Source organism: Populus nigra, chromosome 9, assembly GCF_951802175.1.
Source record: "Populus nigra chromosome 9, ddPopNigr1.1, whole genome shotgun sequence".
Classification (NCBI taxonomy): Eukaryota; Viridiplantae; Streptophyta; class Magnoliopsida; order Malpighiales; family Salicaceae; genus Populus; species Populus nigra.
In genome coordinates this window covers 10520044-10534686 of record NC_084860.1, presented here as the reverse complement: position 1 = coordinate 10534686, position 14643 = coordinate 10520044, and the positions used below count along the sequence as shown (strand labels likewise).

At 32.6% G+C, this 14643-nt stretch overlaps 1 protein-coding gene across 3 annotated transcripts; it reads right to left on the bottom strand.

The window, feature by feature from the left end:
* Nucleotides 1-6103: 6103 nt before the first annotated feature.
* LOC133703009 (mitochondrial import inner membrane translocase subunit TIM50-like) lies at nucleotides 6104-11136 on the bottom strand. 3 transcript variants are annotated; one of them, XM_062127390.1, is made up of 10 exons: nucleotides 10726-11134; nucleotides 10515-10603; nucleotides 10369-10405; nucleotides 9738-9799; nucleotides 9536-9649; nucleotides 9158-9262; nucleotides 8969-9067; nucleotides 7100-7271; nucleotides 6642-6744; nucleotides 6104-6494 (listed from the first exon to the last, which is right to left on the bottom strand). In XM_062127390.1, exons 1-10 carry the CDS (start codon nucleotides 10997-10999, stop codon nucleotides 6449-6451), a joined length of 1101 nt encoding a protein of 366 aa, XP_061983374.1. In that variant the 5' UTR covers nucleotides 11000-11134; the 3' UTR covers nucleotides 6104-6448. The 3 variants fall into 3 exon arrangements, 1 of the variants encoding a protein (XP_061983374.1); XR_009843818.1 differs by having other exon boundaries at nucleotides 6448-6494; nucleotides 6642-7271; nucleotides 10369-10402; nucleotides 10726-11136; XR_009843817.1 differs by having other exon boundaries at nucleotides 6448-6494; nucleotides 6642-7271; nucleotides 10726-11135.
* Between the last annotated feature and the right edge of the window lie 3507 nt (nucleotides 11137-14643).

Sequence of the window (14643 nt, the reverse complement as noted above, 5' to 3'; positions counted from 1 at the left end):
TAAATACAAATCCTCTACCTAATCAAGTTACAGGTAGCAGAACCGTAAACACATTGGAGACTAAAAGCATAAGGAGTTTAAAGGTGTCTTTAGATAGGGTTTAAGAAATGCTAATAGAAGTTGGATACAAGAAGGGTAGTTGTGAAGATAGGTTGATATGCAAGGATTTCTATAAGTATTACAAAAAAGAAGGTCATATGATTAATCAATGCGAAGATTTCCGCAATAAGGTGATACAGATAATGCGTCGAGGATCTTTTAAAATTAAGAGGAAAGTGAGCAGAGACATGCCCATAGCAGATGAATCTAATAGGAATAAGGAAGTTTGTCTAGTATAATTTACTACAGATAGGTTGCCAAAATTGATTTTGTTTAAATCTATAGTGGTAGGTAATAGAAACTATAATGTCCTACCGCATAGTTACGAGTATTCCTTCCAAAGCTCGTGGCTAACACCTATTTTTCAAGCAAGATTCGGAAGCTTAACTCGCAGTTGGAGGTGTTGTATCTCGAAAGAACTTGAGAAACAAAGGAAAGATAGGGGGAAAGAGGTAGTTAACCTGTTGGAAGAAGTAAATAGGCATGTCACTAAGGAAGAGACTAATAAATTCATGAAGCTGGTGAAACATAGTAAGTATAGCATTGATTAGTTCAGTGTTTAGATCATATCTCGAGTTCTAGAAGTGCAAATGAGCTTATTTTTCTTTCAGGGAAAAGCTGATACAGATTCCTTAACTTTCGTAAATACCACTTTGTCAAATTCTGATTATGAAATTTGTCATTTCGTCCAAAAACAAATTCATACCTAAACCACCAAGTTCACTAAGTCATTAGTTGGCCACTAATTCAATAGTTAATTACCAAATAAATAGTTCTTTTTAGCCTATAAAAGGAGGTATTTTCCATACATTTAGACATCTTGGTTTTCAGATCAAGATCATTTTCTTGATTTCTCTCTTTATAATGTTGAAGTTTTATTAATCTTTTATTTATGCTTTTCATTTCCTTTACTACTCTTAGAGAGTGTTTGGCAATATGGTAACAGTTGCTTTTCAACTAACTTTTTGTGCCAAAATGCATGCCAATGATGTTTTTTTATTTTTTTAAAAAATTATTTTTGACATCAGCACATCAAAACGATCCAAAACATACAAATCATATTAAATTTTAGCAAAAAAAATTGAATTTTTTGGAAATGCAGTTTGCACCGCGTTCCCAAACGCATTCTTAGTTAACTTATATCAAAATTATGTTCTTATCTTGTTTATCTATATTCTTCTTTTTCATTATGTCTAATTAAGTTAATATTTTCAAGGTGAAAAGGTTTCACTAATAATGTTAGAATATGTATAATATAAACTCAACATGGACTTCAATATTTATATTCAAGAAAGTTTGTTATTAATATGTCTTATCTTTTTATCTTACTAATTCTTAATACATTGCTTGTTAAATGATTAATTTAGGTTTATGTTGTATAACACTTGGTATAATAAATGCATGATCCTTCATAGTCTTTGACCGACATCGTTGTTATGAGAGGAACTTGATTTGTTGTTAACATAGGTTAACATCATGAATTCCTGACAATATTTAAAAGTATGGTGTTACTAAAATAAGATAATTAATAAGATCATATTAAGAATTTATAATGAACTATTAAGGATAAATCATCTGATTGGAACCTCCTTTGTATGTGGTTTTCAATTGAGTAATAAAAAGAGTTTATATTATACTTATTTCTAATACCATTAGTAAATCCTCTAACCTTAACAATTATTTTTATCATTGTTTAATCCTCACATTAATCTCACATCTCAAAGTTCTATTTAATTTGTTGTTTTATTATTATTATTATTATTATTATTATTATTATTTGCAATTTATATAGTTGACCTCCATGTGGATCGACCCCGGTCTTAACGAGTAATATACTTTGTCACTCCTGCACTTGGGATAAAATATCAATTTGATCGTGTCAAGCATCGTTGAGCAGCTCAAGAAAACTCTTGCTAAAATATCGATGTTATCTTTGATTTTGAGTTCAGTACAATATTGGAAGGCTCTGCAGAAGGTGCTAAACGAGGCATATGTGCCTCAAGATATCAACTAAGAAACCATGAAGCACCTGGTAGGTAAAATCTAGGCCTCAAATTATATGTACTTCACCAAAAATGAGTTGGACCTCGTTGGTACTCGACATAATAAACAATTATATATCATCGCAGTACGATGCAAAGATGTCCTGATATGTAACGTATTGATCAATAATGGTCTGATATTGAATGTGCTACCAAGATACATGTTAAGGGAGATGTTCGTCGATGAATCATATACGAGGCCAAGTATCATGATGCCAAGGGCATATGACAACTCACCAAGACAAATAATTAGAACTTTAGAAATAGAGTTATATGTAGGGGCCGCAAGTGTTATTAGTGACACTACAAGTAATGAATATTCATCAGTCCTATAATATGTTGTTATGAAGATCTTGGACCCATGTGGTTGGATCAGTATCTTCCTCATTACATCAATGATTGAAATACATAATGAATAAGTTGGTAATTGTCAATGTTAAAGAAGCAGTTTTCACGATAAGAAATGTGGTTGTACCGCTCCTTGAGGCATAAGATTGTAAGGATATGAATATCCATGCTTTTAAAATCATGAATGTTGGGTGGGTTCCTAAGAACACGGTGTTGAGAAGGCCAAAGATTTCAGAAGCAACAAGAATGATAGTTAATAGCTTATTGAAACATGGCATTCCTTTCGGGCTGACACCATAATGACAAAATAAGTTGATTTAATGAAACTAAAATTTGTTGAATAGAAACTTGGACTCGTATATAAGGTCAAGAAGGATGACTATAAGCGAGTTTCTAGTATCAAGAAAAAAGCAACAATGGCAAAAATTAAAGGAAGAGAGCCAGAAGAAAAGGAGTTGACAATCCCACCAACCTAAACAATATTCCCAAAACCTGCTCAAGTGATTAGATATGGCGATAGAGTGTTAAAGATAGCAAGCCTCCACATCAATGCTTTAGAATGTGAGAACAAGGAATAGATTAAGGAGATGAAGATCAAAGTGGAGGATGAGATGTTGTCGTAGTTATTTGTTCACACCATTAATGAAATTCTTGTAAAAGCCTTTGTGAAGAAGCTGATCAATGGGGAAGTGTATCAAAATTGAAAAATAAAGCTTGTTCCTGTTGTATTCAAAAAGTAATTGTTTTTGTTTGACTATGCTTGCTAAGATGTCTTGTCATGTTATGTTTTGCTTCTTTTTTCTTTTTTTTTTTTACCTTTTCATGGTCTTGTTTGCAATCTAGCTCATGATGCCATTATATTTTCTTTTGTCAATGAGCCTTTTATCTCAATGAGATCATGCATTTCTTGTGTTCAAAATGTGTTTTTGTTTCATTTTATTTTTTCATGCAAATACACAATTACATGAGCATACCTTATACTTTCAAGAATTCTAAAAGTGAATCTTTCACCAATTCACAAACCCATTGCATTAAGAATAATTAGTCAAACTTTGATAACACAGTTATAATTATAATGGGTGATGAAGAATGGAAAGATAAGGGCATAAAAGAGTTTACCATGTTGGTTAAAAAATCTAAGAAATCTTGGAAACCTGCCAAGGAAGAACTAGAAGTGATAAATTTGGGTATCGAACAAGATAAGAAAGAATTGAAGATTGGTACTCTTATTACGGATGAGGAAATGGATGGTTTGACTTGTTATTGCAAGAATATGAGGATGTTTTTTCTTTGACTTATTCAAATAATGCCCAGTTCGGATACTGACATCATGGTACATTGGATTCCCTTGAAGGAAAGAAGCAAGCTGGTTAAATAAAAGACAAGACAAATGTGGTCGAATATGATACTCAAAGTAGGCTGAAATTTAGAAGCAATGGGATGTAAGATTCTTGGATGTAGTTCATTATTCTCAATGAGTGGCTAATGTAGTTGTGGTTCTCAAGAAAAACGATAGGATCAAGGTATGTGTGGATTAAAAAGATCTAAATAAGGCAAGCACAAAGGAAGACTTCCATTTACCTTGTATAGATATCTTTGTTGACAATGCCGTAAGAAGCATCATGTATTCATTTATGGATGGGTTTTCAAGATACAATCATATTATACTGGTAGAGGAAAACTAAGAGAAAACTACATTTATCACGTCGTGGGGAATCTTCTAATACAAGATAATGTCATTTAGATTGAAGAATATTTGGGACACTTTTCAAAGGGTAATGATCACCTTATTCCATGATATGATGCATTAAAAAGTGGAAGTATATGTGGATGATGTACTTGCTAAATCAAGGAAAGAATAATATCATGTGCAAGTTTTGATAAAGTTGTTTGAAAGGTTGAGAAAGTTTCAATTAAGACTAAATCACACAAAATGTATATTTGGAGTAAAAACAAGAAAAATGTTGGTTTCAGAGTGAGTAGTCAAGAATAGAAATTGACCAAGACAAAGTAAAGAAAATCCATGACATACCAACATCTAAGACAGAGAAAGAATTAAGAAGTTTCATATTATTAGTAAAAAATCTATGTCACAAGATTGGTCTTGCCGATGAAAGCTCAATCTTGCACTAGTGTATAAAAACAAACTACATAAATCAATCTCAAGACAACATTTAAGAATAATGTTGTTTCATATTATTAGTTATATACACGCGCGTGCGCGCACCTTCAAAGTAGAAAACATTTCTTGATTCTAAGATAGTATTGTCACTTCTTTCATTAACTTATGACTTGGTAACTAAAATTATATGATTGACACTATATTAAGAATAACAACAATGATATTTTCACTTATTCTAAAATTATACATATACATTCAAAGTAGAAACACTCTTGATTCTAAGATGGTATTGTCACTTATTTCATTAACTTCTGACTTGGTAACTAAATTATATGATTGACACTATATTGAGAATAACAACAATGATATTTTCACTTATTCTAAAATTATACATAGACATTCAAAGTAGAAACACTCTTGATTCTAAGATGGCAATGTCACTTATTTCATTAACTTCTAACCTGGTAACTAGAATTATATGATTAATACTTTTAAAATATTGAGATTGTGATATATTGGACGACATAAATTTTTAATTTTTTTTTTAAACAATGATATAATGGATCGACCAGGACTAATCCTTGTTAACCTACAGAACCTTCGACTTGAATCATGAGATTGTAATAACCCATAGAACACAAATTAAAACAAATTAGAAAGCTCAATTCTAATAAACCAAATATCAAGGGTGAAAAAAAAAATATTCAATTTTAAAAAAGGCTTGAAAGAAAATGACTCAAGTAAACTTAAATAAAGAGGTTAAATCTGCAACCCGAGCCATGAAAATGGGATTACTCTATAGAAAACAAATATAAAAATACAAAAATTAGCTCCTAATCAATCCATTGTCAAAGTACAAAATTAAAAAAAAAAGAACAATTTAAAAAAAAATCTAAGTGAGCCCATTAAATTCACAACATAAATTATGAGACTAAAATAATTATATCAAGAAAACTATACTTTTTTATTATAAAAAAAAAAAGTAGAGTGATAAAACAATATTACGCTATATCTAAAAAAAATTGATATAATTTTTTAAAAAAAAATATATAAGTTTTTTGATTTTATTCACCGTAAAAAAAAAAAAACTAATCAAATATTTCTTCGGTGTGTAGAAAAAACTTTCGCAGGCATTTCAAATACCAACAAAATTATCTACAGAAACATATCGTGGATAAATTTCTCGTTAGAGATTTGTATTCCATCCACGCATTTGTTGGCAACTTCCTTCTTCGATGGAATAACAATACTCGCCCAACAAAAAATTATTTAACCACCCGTCTTCACCAAGAAGTACATTCGTAACCTTGATTGTGGTTTTTTTCTTGTTTCTTTCTTTTTACTTTTTACCTACCTATTACTTTTATTAATACCAAGGAAAGCAGAAATTCACAAAAACAAGAGAGTGACCAACAGACCTCACATTTCAAACTCCAATGGATCATCATGTCTCATTCTCTGCAAACTTCAAGCCACATCTTGAAACACTAGATTGGCAAGTGGACTGTTATTGCTGCAACACTAGAAAAATCAGTGGCATGCATCCGAGTGTTTTTACAGTGGGGGGGGACTAGAAAAAAAAAAGGGAATCTTGATTTCTCCACCAATCTAGAAAGTTTAGTTAGAATTATGATTCCAAGAAGAGGGATGAAAATTCACAATTTCTTGTGTCCAGCATTAAAATTATGCAGGGAATGGAATTTCATCAATTCTTAGCTCTAACAAGGAACCACTTTTTAGTGAAATATTCTTTCATGTCTTCAATGCAAATCTTCACTTCATATCCCTGTCTACCAAAACTTCAGTTACTACTACATTTTACATTATCCTCGAGCCCTCAGCGACGCCAGAGGCGGCCTTGCTGCCTTTGTTCTTGCATTCGCCTGTATCATCATTTAATTCAAATCAAAATGCCATACACATAAGATTGTGCATGCTCAATTTAGATCTCACATTGTATCTCAGCTTCTCAGCATAGAATTTCACATATTCAACAAAAATAAAATTAAACGGACAACAATGCAAAGTACCTCTGATAATCTTTAGAACGTTCAAGGAACTCTTTTCCTAAATCCTTTCTTTCATAAGATGCCAAAACTGTTCTGATGTCAGATGGACTATTGCGAGCAACATCTGTGTGAAAACCAAAATAGCAGGATGCATTTTATACAATACTAAAATGAATAAACAATTCTGATGATGATCGAAATAAGGTAATAGCCTGGGGATTTACTCCAGGCGCAGTGTGTGAACTTCTATAAATGGAAGAACCAAAAGTATTCAAGAGTCTCTGCACTTCATAAAATAAACCCAGTTTATTCAGTTTCAGCAAGGGTTATAATATTTTTGCCTTCGTTTTGGCTGTAATACTTCAAGAAAAATGTTAATACCTTGTATGCAATGAAATCCAAGAATATAACTGTTTCAATTCCATGAGGACAATCAAATGGACCATAATATGTGCTTGCAGAAAGGAAATTCAACTTACACTCAAGAAACGGAATAAGATCCAAAAGTGCTGTATCCAGAGGTACATCACCCGTTTCATCGATCTTGAATGGCTTAATCGGGACACAATTTTCTGGCTGAAGGCAATTTTCAAATGCATGACCACTCACATAGAGGATTTTGCCCGGATCTCTATTAAGTTTTGAAAGATCCTGCAAACAATAACATACATCAAATACAGCTTTCGAATTCACAAAAGCACAGTAAAAATAACACAAAAATTCATACACAGCAGTGAAATTGAGAATAGCAAAAGGCTTAGAAGGCATGCCAGAATTACCACATTTCATTAAAGGAAGCAATCATTTTGAGAAGTAGCAGCACAGAAACTATACAAATTACAAAATGGTAGAAAAGCAGCTGATATGATCTATGGGAATTAAGAAGGTTCACTTACCTTTCCAGACACCACTGATTTTGCAAAATCCACAATGATAGACTGCTTTTCACAAAATTTAGCTAATGAATTGGACATGCTGAATGGAAGCCTCCACTGTGCCCAAATATCTGCCCTAACTCCAGTGGATTTCCACTCTTATCCTGTTATTCCTAGATCACTTAACAGCATGTCATTGGTATATCTATATCATTTTCATTAAGACTCTATCCAGAACCCAGCCCACCCATGAACTTGTGCCAGGGACTAGAGCATCACTTCCTTTTCCCCTTCTTTCTTCAAGGCTTCGTTTATATCTAAATCTTATGAACCTAAGATAGAATTTCAAATTTTGAGTTCCAAATTCATACTTAGGGTGTGGTTTCGGCATTGCAGTTCAAGATTGCAACCACAGTTTGCTAGGTGTGGTTGGCCCAAGCATACCTCATGATAATTAGGCCAACAATTCTAAACCCCATGATCTGTATTTGCATTCCAAATCACCATTTCAAGCATTCTTTTAAAACATCCACAAACTTTGCGGCTTCACATCTAGGATATGAAACTTTTTGTAGCTTCACATCTAGGATATGAAACTTTAATCAGCAACGACAACTAACATCCATGGCTTCGGGATCGTTTAGACATGAGAGTTTCTGGTTTAGAGAAAGTCAAGCAGCATAGCAGTGAATTGTAACCAGCTAAACAAATCCATGTTACAGACTGTTTGGTAAAGATCAATTGTTACTGTAGCTCACAAATAAAGTATACTTGAAAGGACTTAGAAGTGATGCAAATTCTGTTTGTAAGAAACCTCTACATGTCACCCGCATCAAATTGATGACGAACAATGCAGAACTAAGAAACACATGCCAAGGGAAATGGAATGACAAATGTCACAAAACATGCTGACAAATAAAAAAAATATTTTGAGAAATGAATTTGTAACATGATTACAGAATTTTATCAAACTGATTCAGTTTTGCAGATAAGCAACTGTCAAAAGTCACAAAACATGCTGACAAAAAAAAAATTTGAGATGAATTTGTAACATGATTACAGAATTTTATTATACTGGTTCAGTTTTGCAGATAAGCAACTCCAATTCATTTAACTGAACGTTCTAAAGAATGGTCATGAACTCCAATATAGCAAAATTCATGAACTCCAATATAGCAAAATTAAACCTAATGCTTATACACAATTCAGCAAGCAAGAACATAACCAGAACCAAACAGCATTTCCAGATGGAGGACCTCTAATGCCATCACCAGGCCACATGCAGAGAAGAAATTTTGACTTTTAAAAAGAGAGAAACAATCAAGGAAACAGACAATCATGTACAAGCAGCAATTGCCAGAGTAAAAATGAGAACAATTGCAAAACCTGGAAAACAAGTCATCACACTTAAATGAAATGCATCTCAAAGATAACATAAACTATAAAAGGCATGTAAAAGAAAATATGACATACTCTATAATGTTTGCCATCCTGATACCTGGTAGCACTCCTTGATAGCCTGTACCTGATAAAGTGGTTTGTATCCAACCTTTCAACAACAGGATCAACATACTGCAGAATTCCAAAACAGAAAATTCATAATCACAGTGCATCATGGATTATAAAGATTATCCAAAATGGGAGAAAATGAATCTCCATTACCATACTTAGCTGATCCGAATACACAACAATTTCATAGAACCGTCCAAGGTGTTGCAAGAAGTCATCTACTCCCGGTCGTTTGAATGTTCGCCAGCCTCTGTCGCGCTTCACACAGAGGAACAGAGAATATTATCATTACAGTTTCACTCGATAAAAAGCTTATGTGCATATAAAAGTAAAAATTAGACTGCAAGCATGGATAATTTTATACACTGAACATACAGAGACCAGAATGGCGTAGGGAATGTCCCATCTTAGTTTACTTACCAGAACAGAAATGTCAAATGACTGTAATATAATCATGCATACAAGATCTAAAGTTATTGAGCAAAATCTTAAGACATGTTTGACAATACATAATTCCAGCAGAGGCCTTACCTTCCAATCACTATAAATTATTGTCTCGTTAAGATCTAAAACAAGAGTAAAAACATGTTGCTCAGCAGGATGCAAATCAGGAAGAAGTTTATCTGAGGCTGGTTCAGTAAAACCCTGCATAAAGCATATTGAGTTCATGGTTTATAAAGGAAAACATGAAGCCAAGATGTAGAGGAACACATATAACAATATTTGCACTCACTTTGACATGTTCTTCCAGAAACTTCCTCAGATCCAAGTAAAGTTCCACCGCTTTAGCAGGAACTGGAATATCGTAGGCAGACATATGAAATTAGTCTAAAGCAAATGATATCACTAGAGAGAGTAAATGTCACCTTGCATTAAAACAGGCATGAAAGAATCACTGAAACAGCCTGAAAACATGCAAAAACCTAACTACCAAAAAAGCAGCATTCTGTCCATGGCTAGTCCTGACTTGTGTATTTCAACATTCTAGAGGTACAGAATGTTTCAGCAATTAATTGGCATGTCTTAATAACACGAAAAGAAAAGAAAAAAATCCAATAACAAGTAATTTAAGAGAATCCATCTTAAAATCTCAAATTACAGTCCGGGGGAGGAAATTAAGAGCTTTTGATGAAAAACAATTTGGCAGAGAGAAGTGGAGTGTCATTAACACTTGATGGGGTGTTTATAAAACCAACCTTTGGAAGCGAATAGAGCATTGAACTTAATACAATGGTAGCTAAAATCCTATTGAAGATGCAACAAAAATCTTAGGATGTGCAGATGAAAAGGGGGGCAAAAATAGACTGTTTATGTAATAATAATAAGAAGAAGAAGAAGAGCAACAATTGGAGGAAGGAGCAAACCTGTCATCACTGTGGAGTACAGCAAACCTTGATACTTCTGAACAGAAAAATATGAATCTGTTTATGTCTCGTTCCTTGGAAAAGGTAGGTGCAAACATAAAATCAACTCAACTATATGCCTACAAGCAAATTTACTACTGAGATACCTCAACATTGGAAGCGTCATTACTAGCAGTATAGTTTACTGATTCTCGCAAAGTTTTCGTCTTCTCCTCCACTTCATCCAAACTGTAGGCTGAAACATCACCAAAAATAGTAGAATTTATTTTATTTTATTTTTTCCCGCATTGCCAAGTTCAAACACTCAAATATACATACTAGTAGGAGGACTTTTTGTTTATATAATTCAAAACAAACCGTAAGTAGCGTATCCAGCAAAAGCAGTGGCTCCAGTGAGAGCGCCAATAATTCCATACTTGAAAAAGTTCCATGCCTTATTCTCCCGAATCCCCGCAGCCTGCGCCGGTGCTTCCTCCGCCGCCGCCGCAGCCGCAGCCGCAGCAGATTGATCGGGTATAGTTGATTGAGAAGAGATGGTGGGTTCTTTATTTGAACAAAAGAATCTGCGATTAGGTTTATTGTTTCTTGATATGATTGATAAAATGCGAGATCGAACTACTGTGGAAGCCATATATAATTTTATTTTTATTTTTATTTTTATTTTGTTTGCTTTTGTTTTTGGGTTTGCTGGGTTTAAATAGGGTTTAGTGTCTGCCTGGAATTTTGTAGAGAGAGACAGTTGGGAAAGGGAAATGGGTGCTTGGTTGGTTGTTTCATTTCAAGTTTTTAAAGGATCTGTTTGGACGACGGTGTATCGTGTGACTACTCAGAGTCTAGAATGTAGAAATTAGAAACTGCCCTGTTTGGTAACCGACTTTAGACTCAGGAAGTGTTAGTTTTTAAGAAAAATATTATTAATTTAATACTTTAATTTTTAAATATTTTTTTAATATACTGATATCAAAAACAAATAAAAAAATATTTTAAAAAAATATTTTATATTACATCTGATTTATTAATTGTAATCTTTTCTATTTTTTTCTCATTTAATAGTCTGTTTTGGGAATATCATAAATAAGTTAGTAGGGATAACACTTTCAATTTTGACTCAATTTTGTTTTAGTTTAGTGTGAGTATTCGGGTCAATTTTTGCGTACATCGCCCTAAAGTTAACGACCATGTAAGCTTTCAGTGGTCATCATATGAGCAACTATAAGACTTGAACCTGAGACCATAAAGGGAGCAAACTTTTTAGTCTCAAACTCTTACCACTTGGTCACCATCTAAATGGTTAACTCAATTTTACTTTAACCGAAAGTAGCATTAACAAGTGAAGGTTTTGTCTCTGATCTAATTTATTTTTTTTACTATTTCTTTAATTTATATATGATTATTATAAACCTTGTAAAACAAACCTTTAACTTTTAATTAAATTTTACTTTATAAATAATATTTTTTATTTTTTTAATTATATAATTATTACTGCAACATTATATTGCAAACCTAAAAAAAATAATCTATAGGTTCCTAGCACTCTACTTTATAATTGAATCTTAATTTATGATTGTGAATGATGGATAACAATATAATTATAATTAATGATTATTTACAATATATATATATATATATATATATATATATATATATATATATATATATATATAACATGTAACAGGATGATTGGAACTCTTAGAATTAAATTAAATTTCAAAAATTAAATTAAATTAAATTAATTCATATACTTAGAGTTTTTTTAAGAATACTAATTTGAATTTCAAATTATAAAAATAAATAAAAACAAATAAAAAAAATGTAATGGGCTACAATAATTCTAAATAAAATCTACTAGCCTTTCTTTTCTTGAAAAACAAAATATAAAACTATATTTTATATATAATAATTTCTAAAACTTCTCTCCCTGTCACAACTATTCAAGATCGTGGTAAAGTTAATTATGAGAGGTATAACTTAGTAGGTTAGATTCTAAATTTATTTCATAAAAATTATTAGTTCAAGTTTTATAAATCTCAGAATCATTAAAAATTTATATAATTATTAATTTCAGGACTTATAAAATTAATATAAACTAGTTTGAATATCAATATTATTAAAAAAATTTTTAAAAAAAAAAACACCTTGGTAAGGTCGCGCAACTCTCTTCAAATGACCATAAGAAACCTGAATTTTGAATCCTGCGATTTGCACAAATCTGAAACAGGAATTTGATGTGTGATGGTGCACGTGTCGTGTATGGCCCGACATATAACAAAAGGAAGCATTTTTTCACTGCTGGACTTGCATTTGGCTCGGCGCTTGTGTCTCCATGCTTGCTATCAATTTTCTTAAAACAGGAACAAGGTTCTCGGTGACCATGTGATTTTGACAATGTAAGAATATTATATATAACCATAATATTTTAAATATTTTATTCAAAATATAAGAATCATCATAAATTATTAATTGAATTCAAATATATTTAGGAATTATATTCAATATCTTGCTACAAACAGGCTGTTAATATTATATATAACCATGTTAATGTTTCTTAAGGTTATTTAAAACCTGTAAATTGAATTCAATTCAATTAATTTTTATGTTTAGAATTTCTTTGAGAGTATATTTTTAATTTTCAAATAGAATTTAATTTTAAAAAATATATATATATATACAAGCAAATCAGGTTTGCTATAGTAATTCTCTTGAAATTGATATTAACAACAATATAGAGATGAGTAAAAAAACTGAAAAACTGATTAAGTCTAAAAAATTAAATAAAAAATAACTGAAAAATTAAACCGTGAAAAAAAATCTATTAAACCGATTAGAATTTTTAAATCGGTTTGAACTAGTTTTTGTTCTAAAATAACCGAACTGAACCGAAACCGATCAGTTTGAACTGGTTCCGGTTCGATTCTGGTTTTCTTTTCAAAAAAATAGTTTAATTATTTTTTTTATAAAAACCGAACCGAATAAAAAATAATCACTCCTTCTCTTAGTACTTACCATTTCAGAACTACACTACCCCTATTTTTAACCAAACCTCAAGTGACTCCTCAACTCTTTACCTTTTTCAACTTCGCCGACGGGCTTGACACTTCCATTGCATGAGAAACCCGACAAAAAATGTATGGTCAAGCACTTTTTCGGGCCGTGTCATCTCCGTAGTTTGTTGCTGTTGTATTGAGAATGCAAGCTCAGAAATCTTGAAGTCATGCGCCTGCAATTTTATGGTATGAGTCATGCCAAGTTCACTCGTTTAAGAATATCTTTTCCAATGTGTGTCCATGCAGGGAAGTTTCCATTATACTCTGAAAAAACCATCACCAAGCCCAGATTCTTTGAATAATACATGTTACCATAGTTATTAAATTCGAACCAAGCCAGCAGGTTGACCCGGAACTCGATCAACCTAGTGGCTGGACCGATTCGGGTTTGTCAAAAGACCGGCCCATACAATGACCCGGCCAAACCTGGTCGACCCAGTAGGTCGACCCATGACCCGGGCAAACTCGGGTGACTCTTCATGGCAGATTTGAGATCTTATCTCTGTCTGGATCTTTCTTGCTGCCTCCAGCCCCTCCAGGCACACGAGCCTCACAATCTTCGTTACTGGAGGATAAGACCAGGTGATTTGAGATCTAACTTCAAAAGACTTGAGAAAGGCTTCTCAAAAGACCACAAAAAAGCACTCATAACCCTTTGTCAAGGCATATATATATATATGAGATCGCAGAGACATGGCCTAGAGCTCACTGTTCCTGCATCCAAGCCCAGAACTGAGTAAGAAAGTGATTGAAGAAAGAAAAGGCAAGCAATATCATGGCCAACTTGGAACAGCAAATCCAATCACAAAAATGGATTACGCGTTGGCAAGAAAAAGAAGCAGCGGTTGCAAGTAGTGAAATATGGAGGATAAAGATGAAAAATGAATCAAGAATAATAGGAGTAGAAATAAACATGAAGGAAAATAACGCAAGCATCCAAGGGATGAGGACGACCAATTGCTGATGAGAGGCTGCCTTTGGATGAGGACGACCAATTGCTGATGCTCAGTGGTGGAGGGGTGGAGGTGGTGCTGGTGATGGTATTGAGGTTAGGAATAATGATCTTTTTAATGAAACGGGAGCGGATTCTAGGGGCTGCTTTTTTTTTAAATGTGGGTATTTTTTTATATGTTTTTTATATATTTTTTTAGTTGGTTATTAATTTTTTAAAAGTTTATTAGAAAAATATTTTATTTACAATATACATAGCCCTATATTCATATGAATTTTT

Excerpts from the sequence above, each read along its gene's own strand:
- LOC133703009 (XM_062127390.1), bottom strand. The coding sequence starts at position 10,999 with ATGGCTTCCACAGTAGTTCGATCTCGCATTTTATCAATCATATCAAGA. Across the intron at positions 10,406-10,514 it reads ATGACGCTTCCAATGTTGAG|AAGTATCAAGGTTTGCTGTA; the intron begins GTATCTCAGTAG and ends TTTTCTGTTCAG. Across the intron at positions 9,800-10,368 it reads GTACTCCACAGTGATGACAG|TTCCTGCTAAAGCGGTGGAA; the intron begins GTTTGCTCCTTC and ends ACGATATTCCAG.